Raw genomic sequence first — 17,493 nt, forward strand, 5'->3', positions numbered from 1 at the left:
AATAGTGTTGCAATTGATACTGAAGTTACCGTTATAATATAATGCTAAAGGTAAAGGTTTCCCCTTGACAGTAAGTCTAGTCATGTCCAACTCTGCGGATTGGTGCTCATCTCCATTTCTAAGCCGAAGAGCCGGCGTTGTCCGTAGACACCTCCAACGTCATGTGGCCGGCATGACTGCATATGATGCTACTTACCCTTTCATATTTCTAAAAGTATTGTTACATGTGCTAATGGTAACACAAAACCAGAGATATCTCTAATACAGTAGAGTCTCACTTATCCAACGTAAACGGGCCGGCAGAATGTTGGATAAGCGAATATGTTGGATACTAAGGAGGCTTTAAGGAAAAGCCTATTAAACATCAAATTAGGTTATGATTTTACAAATTAAGCACCAAAACATCATGTTAGACAACAAATTTGACAGAAAAAGTAGTTCAATACGCAGTAATGCTATGTAGTAATTACTGTATTTATGAATTTAGCACCAAAATATCACGATATATTGAAAACATTGACTACAAAAATGCGTTGGATAATCCAGAACGTTGGATAAGCGAGTGTTGGATAAGTGAGACTCTACTGTATCTCTTACAATCTCTTTCCAATGTTACGATGTGACTCCAATGCTATCAAATAAAAGTACCTCTTCTTCTCCTATATTTCAAACATGAATTCCACTATAGTTGGAAACATACATTAGTTACGACAATACTTCTCAAGTAACTGGATGTGATGGAATAGGATTTTTTCCTACCGTGCAGATATTGATACCACATTTGTGCCATGTTATTTTTGTATCCACACAGTTCCTTGGGAACATTTAAAGGGTTGGTTGCTATTAGTTAGCATCCGTCCATGGACCCCAACTTTGAGCTTGTCTTTGCTTTTCTGAAGAGTCCCCAGTGGCGCAGCATGTTAAAGCACTGAGCTGATGAACTTGCAGACCAAAAGGTCACAGATCTGAATCCGGGGAGCGGAGTGAGCGCCCGCTGTTAGCCTCAGCTCCTGCCAACATAGCACTTCAAAAACATGCAAATGTGAGTAGATCAATAGGTACTGCTCTAGCGGGAACATAACGGCACTCCATGCAGTCATGCTGGCCACATGACCTTGGAGGTGTCTACAGACAATACTGGCTCATCGGATTAGAAATGGAGGTGAGCATCAACCCGCAGAGTCGGACACGGCACAACTTAATGTCAGGGGAAAAACTTTGCCTTTACCTTTATCTTTGCTTTTCTGAAGCTGAGAGCCCAACTTGCTCAGGGATACCCAGGGGCTTTCTATGACTGAGCAGAGATTTGAACCCCGATCTGTAGAATTATAGTCTAATACTCCTTCTGGCTGCGAAAGAGTTAATATCTAACCAATTTCTAATGAAGCCTCTATAAACAAATGTGACATTCAATATAGAGCTCCTTTTCAACCCATAACACTATATAACACAATTTTGTTCCTGAGTTTTAAATGTCATTCCCTAATTGGTTCTATCATTAAAAAAACATGGGGAAAGTTTATTAAACTGAAAACTTGATTTTTGTGGGACATCCTGCAGCACATTTTGCTATAGTTTTTCAATGAATATCTCATTGAGTCTCAACCAATTTGACATAGTTTGTGGCAGTCACAAAAACAAAGTTTCTGGAGAACAACTACTTTCAAAGTAAGTCCAGCATAATTAAACAGGAAATAAAAACTGTTCAAATCAGGAACTGAAACTTTGTCAAATTTTGTTACATAGTGTAGTCAGATAGACAGAATGTTGTGGAAATAGTGGAGATATCGTGGTCCATAAGAAAGACGAACAGATGTTCTTGGAAGTGGTTTCAAAAAAAGGTTACTCCCAGCCCCACCAAAGTTCGCACTCACTGTTGTGGAAGGAATTTCCTTTAGCTTGATTTCTTGTATTGCAGATCTGTTTGGCATGCCTTTAGTAAAGGTGAAAGGTGGGACGTATTTTCATAGCATCTAAGAAGCCAGAGGCTGATAATTGCCTGGGAATGTCAGTGCCTGGCTGGCACCTCTAGCCTCCATCATGTCAAGGAAATCCCCAGCAATAAGTGAATATGGGGAAGCACAGAGAAAGCACTGAATATTTCACGTCACTGATGTACAGTGTTTGCTAGAGTTATGATGTAATTCCCCGCTACCTGCCCTGCTAAGATGGTGTGCCGCTTTGTAGTTGGACGACAGAGTAGTTGCTTCCTGGAAATCTGGCAGATGGTTACTAGATGAGCTATTTGCTTATAGGAGTGCCTGTTTGCTTCCCTTACACTCTATCCGTTTTAAAGCAAGTCAACAAAGAAAAGTTGCAATAAATCTCTTTTCCGAAAGGAATCTTAACCCTGCAGTACAGGTCGTCATGTTGTGGTGACCCCAACCATAAAATTATTTTCATCATTAACTGTCATATTGCTACTGTTATGAAGCATAATGTAAATATCTGATATGCAGGATGTATTTTCATTCACTGGACCAAATTTGGCACAAATACCCGATATGCCCAAATTTGAATGCTGGTGGGGCTGGCGGGGGGAATGATTTTGTCATTTCGAAGTTGTAGTTGCTGGGATTTATAGTTCACCTATAATCAAAGAGAATTCTGAACTTCACCAACGATGAAATTGAACCAGTTTTGGCACACAGAACTCCCATGATCAACAGGAAATAATGAAAGGGTTTGGTGGGCATTGACCTTGAATTTGGGAGTTGTAGTTCACCTACATCCAGAGAATACTGTGGACTCAAACAATGATGGATCTGGACCAAACTTGGCATGGATATTCAATATGCCCAAATGTGAAGACTGGTGGAGTTGGAAAATAGACTTTGACATTTGAGAGTTGTAGTTGTAGACCTACAATTAAAGAGCCTCTTGAACCCCACCAACGATCGAATTGGGCCAAACTTCCCACACAGAACTCCCATGACCAACAGAAAATACTGGTCTTTGGTGACCCCTCTGACACCCTCTCATGACCCCCCCCCCCCCCACCAGGGATCCCAACCTCCAGGTTGAAAATCGCTGCTGTAGTACATCCTCTGGAAGTAACACAATTCTTAGCACTCAAATGTTTCTGCAACTGTGTATTGGGATCTTAGGTAGATCTACAAAACCAGGATGCAAATATAAAAATGGATATCAATACCTGGCAAGTTACAGCAGTTTACTCGCCCATCCCGTTATATATAAGATTAGTTTTTCATAAATTTCAAAAAGTACAGTTCAGCTGTCTATGTTAAAAATAAATGAAAATAAATATTGAAAGGAACAATAGATCCTGCAACAATGTCTTGCCATGTGACATATTTCCACTTCAACTTCCTAACCATTCCATACTATCCACTTTAATTTTCCATCTCACACCAACTTTCCATGCCTACTGAGTATGATCAATCTTCTCTTGACTTTTTTGATAACACCATCAACCCAAGGGTTTTATTTTGCTAAAGTTACTTGTACTTCCAGAAGTGATAGGATTATTCCAAGTCTAATTATCTTCCGATTATGTACAGAGCAGATATTTTTTTCCTAAATAAGCATTTACATTTAGACACAATAGTTTAGATCCTATCTCACAACTAGAGCAGAACCAATAGGATTCACATAGGTCCCTACTATCCAAAACTTGATCCAGTTATTCTACTTTAACTGAAAATTCTCTATGAAATTCATGGTGTCACCATAAATCAGCAAGTGACTTAAAGATATATACCTACATACATCAACAGGATTCAGTTTCATGTTTTCTTCAGCTGAAATTGAGAATTATTGTTGCCCTGTTTGGTTTTATTAACCAAATTTTAACCCTTCTCCAGAAATGGGGAAGATAATAAAAAGGGGCTAAACATTAATTCAATTAGATTTATATCAAAAGCGGAGCATATAACCCAGCTCATCCCACAGGATGTTAAGTTTGGTCTTGTGATGTAAACATTGTAATTCACCAACACTGAAGAACGAACAAAAAGCAAGAATTAGTTTTGCACAAATTCAGATTAACTGGACTTTGGATAAAAATAAGTAATATAAAATTGGACATATTATTATTATTATTATTATTATTATTATTATTATTATTATTATTATTATATTTATTTATACACCACTTTATCTCTCCCAAAGGAGACTGAAAGCGGCGTACCTTCAGCACTCTGGGTCCTTCTGATTAATAAAGCATTCAGTTAATAGTTAATTCCAGAAAATGTTTAATGCTGAAATTCTACCTTAAGCCAGTTGCTTTGATTAAATAATTCAAATTAAATTACCTCTTAATTCATTATTTAACTGGGAACTGTTCCATTATTCTGACGGAGGCTACTAGGGGAGCACTAAAGAGAGAAGGATAATCCATTTTATGGGGCTGGAGGGTGGGTTGAAGGAGTAAAACTATTCCCCCCTGTTTTCCTGTTATTCCCTCCACCCATGTCCCCGTCATGGAATAATGGGAAGTGGGGAGGGGGAATAACCATGAGCAAAAAAGGGGGAAATGGTTCTCCTCCTCCAACTCCCCCCCCCCCCCATAAAATGGACTATCCTTCTAGCTCTCTAGTGCCCTCTAGTGTTCTCCGCCCGGATAATGGAATAGTACCCTTAACTGATAATAATCCATTAGTTCCTACCTGTTGTTTCCTCCAAGGGGCTCAGTGTAGTATACCTGAGAACGGATTTTGGCTCCATACTGAAGGTTGGGCTGAGAGGTGGTCCAAACTTACATGCAGCAGGTGTGGAAACTACAAATGAGCAACGTGGGTTGAAAGGAAACTGAATTTGAGACATCCCAGCCTGTCGGTGCTCATCAAACCCAAATGGATCCCATACCACTTTTCAGCACATAAAATAAGTGCAGAACCTGGTGTCATGGTTGGCTTCACAGCTGAAAACACGGTTTGCTTTGCGTCTTGTTTACTCTTGACCCATAAATCCATAAATCAAGATATAGTCTTAAATATACGGTAATAGCTTAATTATAAAATCAAATGGCCACAATGAGACTTTGGCAGAGAAGGCTCAAGGTCTCATAAATCTATAGGTCCCATGATTCCATAGCACTGAAGTGGCTTTTAAAATGGTGTCAAACTGCATTAATTCTACAGTGTAGATGCACCCCAGGGCACATTCGGAAGATAGTGGAAGCCTGTAAAGCATGACTTGCTTAAAAAACAAACCCCTAAAATGTGATGTATCTTCCTCAAAATATAATGTATTTATTTATTTATTTATTTATTTATTTATTTGCAGCATTTATATTCCGCCCTTCTTACCCCGAAGAGGACTCAGGGCAGATCACATTGCACACATAAAAGCAAACATTCAATGCCATAACATAGAACAGAGACAGAGACAAGACGCAGGCACAGGCTGGCCTCGAACTCATGACCTCTTGGTCAGAGTGATTTGTTGCAGCTGGCTTGCTATCCAGCCTGCGCCACAGCCCGGCCTTTAAAAAATCTAAAAGCAATTGTCTCCTTTCCCTGGAGCTTAAACTAAGAATCGAGAATATAAAAATGTTGATGCTCAGATGCAATATTTTAAAAAACAATATGCGTATATTTTCCTCTTTTATTTCTGTGCACATCAGGCTAGGAATGGATTTTAAAATAAAATATAGTACCAATCAATGGAAATTTTCTTCTGGGATGTAAAACAATGATCAACATATTTGATAGCATGCAAATATACTCAGCCAGCCACATCTATTCCACTCAGGTGCTTCATTCCTTACCTTGAGGTTGGTTTCCACGGTGATTGGCAGTTCTAATGATTGTTGGCAAATATCGTTGATATTTCCATACATATGAGAAAGCTGCAGTTAAAAGAATATCCGGTCCTCTTGGGCTCAAAAGGCTTAATGAAGAGATTTGGCTGTATTTGTGACCAGCAATGACTGGGAATTTCTCTTTCAATCAGAGTAAAACCTTAATCTTGAAAGCTAGAGATTAACTTTCCATCTGTGGTGGAAAAGTCAATATTGTACCATCTATAAACTCCAGAATGTGTGGGAATGTCCTGGTCTTGCAGTTCAGTATGTTCTGACAGGCTTATCAGTGCAAGAATCTGGTTTAAAATTCACACCACTGTCTAATTAGTAGACATCAAGCACTCCGTACATAACAGTTTTGAGCAGCTTTACAGATGAGGAAGATATGATTAATCCATCATTGAATATGGTGAGCACAAGTCTTGCATGCCACAGATCAGTTGTTGACAGAAGTCAATTCCTACAATGGACTGGATTTGGAGCTACAGTATTTGGAGTAATATGGTGCCTCCAAATGAGGCATCCATAGAATCATCCATTGTAGAATCATTCCTAACATTTTGTATCTATTCAGTCCCTGCCTTTCTAAAATATTTTCCCATTACAAAAACATGGGGAGAAAACAATAAGAAAAGACAGAAAGATTACTTATCAACAGAATTGATCCCCCATGAAATTCTGTTTGAGGCAAGACAAGAATAGAATTACAGTATGGCATTCAATTTATTGCTATCTGTAAGAGCCAATGAAGCAAATAATTTTCCTTCCCATACTTAAGGGAATGTGAGAAAATGTATATAGGAGGATATGTGTTTATATTGTGGAGAAAATGCCATCTCAGGGAAAAGACAGAATTTAAATTCAACCAACCAACCAATAACAAATACAATCAAGCTGCCAAATTCACTACTTTTTCCTCTCTGTTTTTCAAACTTATCTTGAAAGTGTCCTGCATAAGGGACCGTTACTAAGGAATACTTTTTGCCAACTTTACTTCATGTGTTAGCTATGCTCTTTACTTTTGAGATGATGATGATTAATAATAATAATAAATAAATAATTGTATTTGTTACCTGTCTCTCCTCTTGGTGCATTCAGTTAAGCATATATTTAAGCACATTTCTGTAAAATACATTAAAGACCATTAAATAGCCTAGCTCGTTGTTTACCTAAGCAACCCGAAAGACAGTTGCAGTTGCAAGTAAGAAAACGTAGGGACCACTTATGTGGGGAGGCTAATTTAACTAATTTACGTAACCATAAAAACATCCAGCAGTCTGCATGTGAAAGAATGAGGAAGTACTCCATCCAGGATTCGGTGTCACAGTGGATGATGAAGCAGCAGCTCCTCCTGTGGCTTGAATCGAGCATACCCTCATGAAGCCGGAAGCTGGAAAATGTTAAATAGCTTCTGTATCTCTGTCTGTATGTCATATGTCTAATGGCATTGAATGTTTGTCATGTATATGTACATTGTGATCGGCCCTGAGTCCCCTTTGGGGTGAGAAGGGCGAAATATAAATACTGTAGATAGATAGATAGATAGATAGATAGATAGATAGATAGATAGATAGATAGATCAGGGTAGGCCTGCCGGAAGATATAGGTCTTCAGATGTGTCCTGAACTCTGATAGCTGATTTAGCTGTTAAATTTCTTTGGGCAGGTTATAATAATAATAATAATAATAATAATAATAAATTTATTCTTATATCCCGCCCCATCTCCCCGAGGGGACTCGGGGCGGCTCACAACAATAATAAAAACAGTGACAAATTACACATTGTAAAATCAAACATGAAAAGCAGTCATACAATCAATACATACATCACATGTTAAAAACAAGGAGATAAAACAGTTCTAGGCCGAAATAGAGGGCTTCTGTAGCTTCGTGGCAGAAGTACTCAGCAAGGTATCAATAATCATGGCAGAACACTCTCTAATTAAATTAAATGGGCAGACAAATCAACCCCCAAAAATTAGTCGTCGAAGGCCCTCTGGAAAAGCCAGGTTTTAAGGCTTTTTCGAAAGGCAAGGAGGGTGGGGGCCTGTCTAATCTCCCTCGGGAGTGAGTTCCAGAGGCGGGGGGGCCACAGCGGAGAAGGCCCTCTCTCTCGTCCCCACCAGCCGCAACTGCGAAGGTGGTGGGAGCGAGAGGAGGGCCTCCCCCGAAGAGCGAAGAGATCGTGCAGGTTCATAGGGGGAGATGCGGTCTCTAAGGTAGGTGGGTCCCAAACCGTTTAGGGCTTTGTAGGAGATAACCTGCACCTTGAATTGGGCCCGGAAAACAAACGGCAGCCAGTGGAGCGCCCTGTAGTTTGCTCCTGTTAGAAGCCTGGCTGCCGAGCGCTGAACTAATTGCAATTTCCGGGCCGTCTTCAAAGGCAGCCCCACGTAGAGCGCATTGCAATAGTCCAGTCTAGAGGTAACTAAGGCGTGGACCACCGTAGTCAGATCAGACTTCTCGAAGTATGGCCGCAGCTGGCGCATAAGTTTTAGTTGTGCAAAGGCCCTCCCAGCCACGGCCGACACCTGAGCCTCAAGCGTCAGCCCCGAATCCAGGAGGACCCCCAAGCTGCGGACCTGCGCCTTCAGGGGGAGTGCAACCCCGTCAAGCACAGGTTGCCACCCAATACCCCGATCGGACTTTCGACTGACCTGGAGGACCTCTGTCTTATTAGGATTAAGTCTCAGCTTGTTCGCCCTCATCTGTTATGCCACAGTCTTGGGGTGGCTGATGAAAAAGTTCTCTGGATGACAGCTGCCAGTCGGGTTCTGACTGGTAGGAATAGATATCGCCCAGAGGACCTAAGTGTATGGGGCGGATGACCGAAGTTATTCAGTACTGTCACGTTTGAATGTTTGGGAGCTGTTTAGCACATGAAAAATCTCAGATTTGTTGGAACATTCAGCACATACCCGGTCTGTTAATTTTTTCAGAGCGGTTTCCCCACTTGGGCCTCCAGCAAGTAGTAACAACAACAACAACAACAACTTTATTCTTATATCCAGTTAGTAGCCTGGCTGCAGATCATTGGACCAGTTGCAGTTTCTGAATCATCATCAAAGGCAGCCACATAGAGTGCATTACAGTAATCCAATCTTGATGTAACTGGGGCATGGACCACCATGGCAAAGTCCGGCTTCTTGAGATATGGTCGCAGCTAGCACACAAGTTTTAACTGTGTGAAGGCACTCCCAGCCACCGCCAACACCTGAGCTTCAAACGTCAGTACTGAATCCAGAAGACCCCCAGAATGCGGACCTGCTGAGATGTCCAGGAATTCTAGAGATTGTAGTCCAATAACTTCTTAGACCACAAGGCAGAAAACTACTGATCTTCCAGTCTATACAGTATAAGTGAAATCTATGTAAATAATTTTTACTTTGCCAATAAACGAATAAGTTGTATTATTTATTGGAAAAAATAATTGTGGACATAGGTAAAAGTTTTCCCCTGACATTAAGTCCAGTCGTGACCGACTCTGGGGGTTGGTGCTCATCTCTATTTCTAAGTCAAAGAGCCAGCGTTGTCTGTAGACACCTCCAAGGTCATGTGGCCGGCATGACTGCATGGAGTGCCGTTACCTCCCGCCGGAGCAATACCTATTGATCTACTCACATTTGCATGTTTTCGAACTGCTAGCAGGAGCTGGGGATAACAGCGGGCGCTCATTCTGCTCCCGGGATTTGAACCTGGGACCTTTTGGTCCGCAAGTTCAGCAGCTCAGCGCTTTAACACACTGTGCCATCAGGGGGGCTGTGTTTTGAAAAAATTGTGGACATATTTCCTCTAAAAAATACTGTTAGTTGTATATATTTCTTCCCATTTTGATAAATATGTATTCATGTTTCATTTCATTTTTTCTTACTCTACAGACACGTTGATTTCTAGTAAATGTTATAGCAAAGATGTGATTTGTTCAGAGAAGGCTTTGAAGAAAATATATAACGTATTAAATAGCTTTAAAGGAAAACAAGTATTGAACACATTTCATTCAGAAATATTCTCTACTGTGAAGATTTCATTTTGTCCATGAGTTCCAGGAATAGCCGCTGAGGCAAAATGTAAAGCAAGCATCATGGGCAGAGATATTATACTTCAATGGGCTTGAGTTCTAACTTTGTCAGCATGCTAATATGCCTCATTTGAAAGCAGGAACCAGGGACTAGAAATAAAGTTAGGAATCATTCTTCAGTCTGACTATTTTGATTTCCCACAGGTTTCCCGTTAGTTAAGCATCAGAGTCTGGTAACAGCTGTAGTAAATTCTGTTTCATTTCCTCTGAAACTAGACTGGAATTCCATGGAGTCAGTCGCCCTGTTGATTCAGACTGTTTCCTTCCATTATTCAACAGGAAGCCCCAAGACAATCAACACATGCAGGAAAACTTCTCTCCTGGCTTTTTCTCATCACTGAATGAAGAGAACTGCAGGCTCTGAGAAGTGGTGAGTGGGAAACACCATGACTACGGTGAAAATCCTGGTGCTTTTGTGGATTTATCACTTCGTTTTTCTTCAAGGTAAGGTTCTTTATCACTCAATGGTAGCTGTGTTTACACAGATTTATGTTCCTACTGTGTTGCTGATAAACTTGGTGTTAACTAATTAGTAGAAACTTTTTCTTGTATCCATATATTTATTTGTTTGCCTTATATGTGAAATATATAGTCTATGCATTGAATAAAAACAAACAATGCCAATTGGTAGAATTGGGGGGGGGGGGGGGGATCAATGGGATTTTTTCAGACAGCTGGATTGGGAAAGCCGCCTTTATGCTGGAAACCCTAGAGAGTTGGCCAGAAAATGTTGGATTAGATGCACCTATGCTGTCATTCAGTATAAAGGAAGGTCATATATTCATTAAGCAACAAACTAAAGAACCCTTTAGTGTTCGAGCAAATCTGGCATTTGCAGTTTACAGTTAATGAAAGAAAAGTGGGGCTTTTGACAAATCGGACAGTAAAATGCTGCAAATCCAGATGTTTCTTGGTGGTGTATTGTGCTATAAATAGATTTTAATACTTGGGGATTACAGATTAACTACTATGGCTCTCTTTACACAAAGAATGTGCTGTCAACACTGGCTACAAGAGAAGGTTTGTTTTAGCAAGCACATTTTATTGTTCATGGAAGAAAAAGTGATATCACTACTAATGAAAAAACAGCTGAATAAATACAATAACCAGGAAGCAACAGCCTTCTTAATCATTTTTCAAAGTATGCATTATACTGAGTGTAAACATAATGACTTATTTTCTTTTTTCTATAATCAGGCTATACTGATGAGGCTGGATGGCCATCTGTCAGGGGTACTTTGACTGTTCTTTTCCTGCATGGCAGGGGGCTGGACTATATGGTCCATGTGGTCTCTTCCAACTCTATGATACTAGGATTCTATGGTCAAAACACACACTGTCAGAAAGCAAGCTCTGATACATGCAGCCTTTGTTTTTAAAAAGAAGTTCCCAGAATCTAAATCCAGTTTTCGTTCACATTGCAATTCCTGTCTTGCGCTCATATGGCCAAAAATGCTCTCACATAATTGCATGCAATTTCTCAGCCTCTGTAGTGAGTTGGGGAAGTCTTCCTAAATTTAGGAATTATAACATGATATGAAGGAATATCGACAGTCATACCATGCAATTGTTAGAAAGACACAGGACCTATTTGGATCCATTCCACCTGGGAGATATCTAGTCACTAGACTAGGAACCCAGCAGGCACCTTTGGGAATTTTTTTTACAACTTCTTTTTTGTTCATATGTTCAACGTAAATGGGTTGCCCCTTTCCTTCTCATTTACTGCCCTGTTAAAGTTGTGTTATTTCTTGGAGGTTTCAGCAAAAACCTATTTGATGGAAAAAGGGGGAGAAGGGGGGGGATTGTATGGTAGATGGAGTTAGAGGAAACACAGAGGTGGAGAAAGACAAGTCAAACTAGATAAAATGAAACTATTATTTGTTTGGGTTGCTGTGAGTTTTCCAAGCTGTATGGCCATGTTCCAGAAGCATTCTCTCCTGACATTTCAACCACATCTATGGCAGGCAATCCTCAGAGGTTGTGAGATCTGTTGGAAACTAGGCAAGTGGGGAATAATGTCCAGGGTGGGTTGTTCTTTATTTACTGTCCTGATTTTAGAGTTTTTTCAGAACAGGGAAATCCCAGACAAGAAACAATCAAGACCAACTAATAGCCTCCCAACAAAGGATTCCCCCAGGCAGGAAGCAGCCAAGCTTTGAAGCTGCAAGGCTATTCAAGGCTAATCAAGGTGGCCAGTTGCAACTTTCTCACTTGCCTCAAACAGACAAAAGTTCTTTCTCCCACCCTGGACATTATTCCACAGATACATAAATCCCACTTGCCTAGTTTCCAACAGATCTCACAATCTCTGAGGATGCCTGCCATAGATGTGGGTGAAACATCAGGAGAGAATGCTTCTGGAACATGGCCATACAGCTTGGAAAACTCACAGCAACCCAGTGAATCCGGCCATAAAAGCCTTCGGCAACATATTATTTGTTTCTTATCTTTCTTTTAAGAGGGTCAGGGGACACCATGCATGCTTCCAGCTATTTTATCCTTACAATAATAGGTTATGTTGGGTGATAACAACTGCCTCCAAGTTGGCTACTAAGCTTCATGAGATTTATGTCTAGTTTTCCCAGTGCAATCTAGCACAACTGTTGTACCATTCTGTGTCTTCTTCAAATCAAAACATCCCTGCTGCCATGTCACCAGCCCATTCAGCATTGAGCTACAAATAGTTAATATTAGATCAATAAATTGGAAGGCAAGTGCTGTTAAGTGTTTAATATCGGAAGAACATTGCTGGCATATGGCATGCATCACCTTGACAGAATCATATTTCAAGATTTTAAACAACTCAGCTGGGATCCCATCATCTCCTGCTGCCTTGTTATTAGCAATGCTTCTTAAGGCCCATTCAACCTCACTCCTCAGGATGTCTGGTTCTAATTCACTCACCACACCGTCAAAGCTATCCTCTATATTATTATCCTTCCTATATAGATCTTCTGTATATTCTCGCCACCTTTTCTTGATCCCATCAACTTCTGTTAGGTCCTTGCCATCTTTGTTTTTGATCATGCCCATTTTTGCCTGAAATTTACCCCTGATGTTTCTGATTTTCTGGAAGAGGTCTCTTTTCCTTCCTATTCTATTGTCTTCTTCCACTTCCATGCATTGCTTGTTTAAAAATGGTTACTTGTCTCTTCTGGCTAAACTCTGGAATTGTGCATTTAGTTGGGCATATCTCTCCCTATCACTTTTTCCTTCCGCCTTCCTTCTTTCTTGGGCTACTTCCAGTGTCTCTGCAGACAACCATCTTGCCTTCTTGGTTTTCTTTTTCTTTGAGACGTACTTTGTTGCCACCTCCTGAACAATGTTCTGAACTTCTGTCCATAGTTCTTCTGGGACTCTATTTAATAAATCTAGTCTCTGAAATCTATTCTTCACCTCCACTGCATATTCACTAGGAATATTTCTGAGATCATATCTAGTTGGTCTGTGTATTTTCCCCATTTTCTTTAGTCTGATTCTAAATTGTGCAATAAGAAGTTCGTGATCTGAACTACAGTCAGCTCCAGGTCTTGTTTTCACCGACTGGATGGATGCCCTCCACCCTTGGCTGCAAAGGATCTAGTCAATCTGATTTCGGTGTTGACCATCTGGTGAAGTCCATGCATAAAGCTGTCTTTTAGAGTGTTTGTTATGCACAGTGAGTTTTCCTGGCAAAATTCTATCCGCCTATGTCCTGCTTCATTTTGTTGTCCCAAACCATGTTTGTCTTGCCTGTGATCCCGGTTGTCATTTGACTGCCCACCTTAGCATTCCAGTCTCCTGTAATGAAAATAATGTCTCTTTTTGGTGTATTATCCAGTAGGTGCTGCAGATCCTCATAGAACTGATATTATTCTGCTTCTTCAGCAGCTGTGGTTGGGGCATTTATTTGGATCACTGTGATGTTAAACGGCTTGTCTTGAACTCGGATTGAGATGATTCTATCATTTTTTGGGTTGAATCCAAGCACTGCTTTAGCAACTTTGTTATTAACCTAGCAGTCTGAAAACATGCAAATGTGAGTAGATCAATAGGTACCGTTTCCGTGGGAAGGTAGCAGTGCTCAATGCAGTCATGCCGGCCACATGACCTTGGAGGCGTCTACAAACAACACTGGATCTTCGACTTAGAAATGGAGATGAGCACCACCCCCCAGAGTCAGACACGACTAGACTTAATGTCAGGGAAAAACCTTTACCTTTACCTTATGCCTCCAGAATTCTTGTTTGCATTTCCCTCAGAAATCGGGGAGGGAGAGACCAGATAAGGATTCTGTCGTTTCCGGAACCAGTTTGAGGCCACCTTTTGTGGTCAATATATCACCTTCCTGGTTTCTGCCAAACTATTTCTGAACTTATCTTAGTGGTCAGTGTAGATGACCCCTCTGTCTCCCGCTCTATTATGTTCTTAATCTAATAGTGGACTAAAATCAATGGGTAAGTTCCCAAATCTCTTTCTGAGGGAAGAGGGTGGCTGACATAATCTACAAAACAAGAAAACAAACTTAGTAACAAAGAAGAAGTGAAGAATTTAAGAGAGTCTTAGTGCCCTTCTTCCTCACGGTGTGCCTCCAACAACATTTACACTGATCAATTAAGAGGGCTGGGAGCACCAGTCTTAAGTTCTAAAGGATCTCACATTACAAAAAAAGCCATTGCTGACTCAAATACTTCTGTAAAACTAACAAATCATCACCATACGCCACTTTATTCTCTTACCATTTCCCATTCTTTCCATTCTTTTGAATTATACTTAATCTTCTAAAGACTCTTGTCTTAATGTATCTGGCAGAGAATGAGCCACCCCATTCCTTAACATTTTCTCATAACCTAAATCAACAAATGTATTGAAAAGTGAGGATTACTTTGGGATTAATCAAGCAATCAATCAAGCTCAGCCACACTAGAAGCTAATAAAATGGTTTTTTTAAAAAAAAATGAACTTTTTTTCCTCTGCTATTATGATAAACTATTTTTAAAGTACTACAATAAATTAATGTGAGTTAGGCGGCATAGGTAGACTGCCAATACTGATGAAGGAACTAAACAGAGAATAGGCTTTGGAGTGGGATAAAAAACAAACTCGAATGGAGGAAATGTTGCAAGAGCTAGGAGGAAACACTTTCCCAAGATACTGAAGCCAAATTCACCTGTCCGCTAAAGGAGCGGTGTTGTTTTGTCATCCAGAGCACCCTGACTACCCTTCAGATAAGGGGGTCTAAATCAGCAACTATTGCAGTTAGAGACCTCATTTTTTTGGTAAACTTAGTTTAACACCTGACTGGCACTACAACTAAAATTTGAACAAAATTCGGAGAATATTATGGTGGGAAGGTTTGAACTACTTGGCATGGAATGACCCTTATGTAAAGATAGGCAACTCAATGGAAAGGGCACAGAACAATATACATTTTATTGAAGGGTAGCTCATATCTGATATTTCTGAAACATCCTGATCCTATTAATTGCATCTTAAAATGATCTTTTTCTGTTTGCTTTGCCTCCCTGAGGGGATTTCTTCCCAACAGGACACCGGAACAATTTCCTTGAGGTATAAACCCCAACAGTTTCAGAAGCACATAAACCATATCATTTTAAGTTATTTTGGGTGTTCCAGGACATGTCTGTGGCTGACCTCACCAGTGCACCCAAATCTCAATTACACATACTGTACACACACACACACACAAGTCTCTTCTTGTTCATATTTTATCATATCCATGAATCTAGATATAAGAGAAAATTCAGAGTGTTTCAGTGAGGCCAAAATTCTCCAGGAGTGGGATTTGGAATTAGCTTATTGTCTGAGAACATTTCCCCACCACCTCCCTGGAGCTTTGGGCTTGCAATGATGGAATTAATCCTTTTAGGAATTTCTGGACTCCAAGTAGTTGAACTGTTGCACAAGATCAGGCCATTGAATCTTCGCAAATGTAGAAAATTTTATATATATATATCTATATATATAAAATGATAAAGTTGTTTGCGCAGTGACTATAACAACAAAACTAAACATCCCAGAAATACGAAATTTGGCAACACAATGCAAAAGGCTTGCCTCCAGGTTACAACAACACAACCACACCACAAAACCACAATCCAGACCCACAAAACTCACAACAACGCATCATGCGATAACAACACAACTAAACGCCCCAGAAATACAAAACTTGGCAACACAATGCAAAAGCCTTGCCTCCCAGTTGTAACAACACAACCACACCACAAAACCACACAGGACCCACCAAACTCACAACAACGCATCGTGACTATAACAACACAACTAAACGCCCCAGAAATACAAAACTTGGCAACACAACGCAAAAGCCTTCCCTCCAGGTTGTAACAACACAACCACACCACAAAACCACAATCCGGACCCATAAAACTCACAACAACGCATCGTGACTATAACAACACAACTAAACGCCCCAGAAATACGAAACTTGGCACACAACTAAACGTCCCAGAAATATAAAACTTGACAACACAACGCAAAAGCCTTGCCTCCCGGTTGTAACAACACAACCACACCACAAAACCACAATCCAGACCCACAAAACTCACAACCATGCATCGTGACTATAACAACACAACTAAACACCCCAGAGATACGAAACTTGGCACACAACTAAACGCCCCAGAAATATAAAACTTGACAACACAATGCAAAAGCCTTGCCTCCCGGTTGTAACAACACAACCACACCACAAAACCACAATCCGGACCCACAAAACTCACAACAATGCATCGTGACTATAACAACACAACTAAACGCCCCAGAAATACGAAACTTGGCACACAACTAAACACCCCAGAAATACAAAACTTGACAACACAACACAAAAGCCTTTTCTCCCGGTTGTAACAACACAACTACACCACAAAACCACAATCCGGACCCACAAAACTCACAACAACGCATCGTGACTATAACACAACTAAACGCCCCAGAAATACAAAATTTGACAACACAACGCAAAAGTCTTGCCTCCCAGTTGTAAAAACAGAACCACAACACAAAACCACAATCCGGACCCACAAAACTCACAACAACGCATCATGACTATAACAACACAACTAAACGCCCCAGAAATACAAAACTTGGCAAAACAATGCAAAAGCATTCCCTCCCAGTTGTAACAACACAACCACACCACAAAACCACACTGGACCCACAAAACTCACAACAACGCATCATGACTATAACAACACAACTAAACGCCCCAGAAATATGAAACTTGGCAACACAACACAAAAGCACTCCCTCCCGATTGTAACAACACAACCACACCACAAAACCACAATCCGGACCCACAAAACTCACAACAACGCATTGTGACTATAACAAATACAAAATTTGACAACACAACTCATCCACCTCCCCAATCCCTACATTCACACTTGGCCTCCAAAAAAACAATTACAATAATAACAATGACAACAACAACAACAATAAGAATCAACACCATCACAGGCAAGAAACAGCCAGGCACTGAGGCTGAGAGGCCAGTCAGTGCTACACTGGGCCTCCAAAAAACAATACAGTAGCATCTAACTTATCCAACCTTCATGACCACTACAACAACAATAATAATAAACACCTACACAGGCAAAACAAAAAAAGAGTATTGTACCACAATAAA

The 17,493-nt window shown here is 40.4% G+C and overlaps 1 protein-coding gene across 2 annotated transcripts in view; it reads left to right on the forward strand.

The window, feature by feature from the left end:
- The first annotated feature begins 10,026 nt into the window (after nucleotides 1–10,026).
- The window catches only part of ecscr (endothelial cell surface expressed chemotaxis and apoptosis regulator), a 28,924-nt gene continuing 21,457 nt past the window's right edge, over nucleotides 10,027–17,493 (forward strand). Inside the window, exon 1 of one of the 2 annotated variants that reach the window (XM_062977905.1) lies at nucleotides 10,027–10,289. In XM_062977905.1, the coding sequence (XP_062833975.1) occupies nucleotides 10,232–10,289 (58 nt within the window). In that variant the 5' untranslated portion in view covers nucleotides 10,027–10,231. The remainder of the gene's footprint in view (nucleotides 10,290–17,493) is intronic. The other variant, XM_062977906.1, reaches the window with a different exon arrangement.

Source organism: Anolis carolinensis, chromosome 4, assembly GCF_035594765.1.
Source record: "Anolis carolinensis isolate JA03-04 chromosome 4, rAnoCar3.1.pri, whole genome shotgun sequence".
NCBI lineage: Eukaryota > Metazoa > Chordata > Lepidosauria > Squamata > Dactyloidae > Anolis > Anolis carolinensis.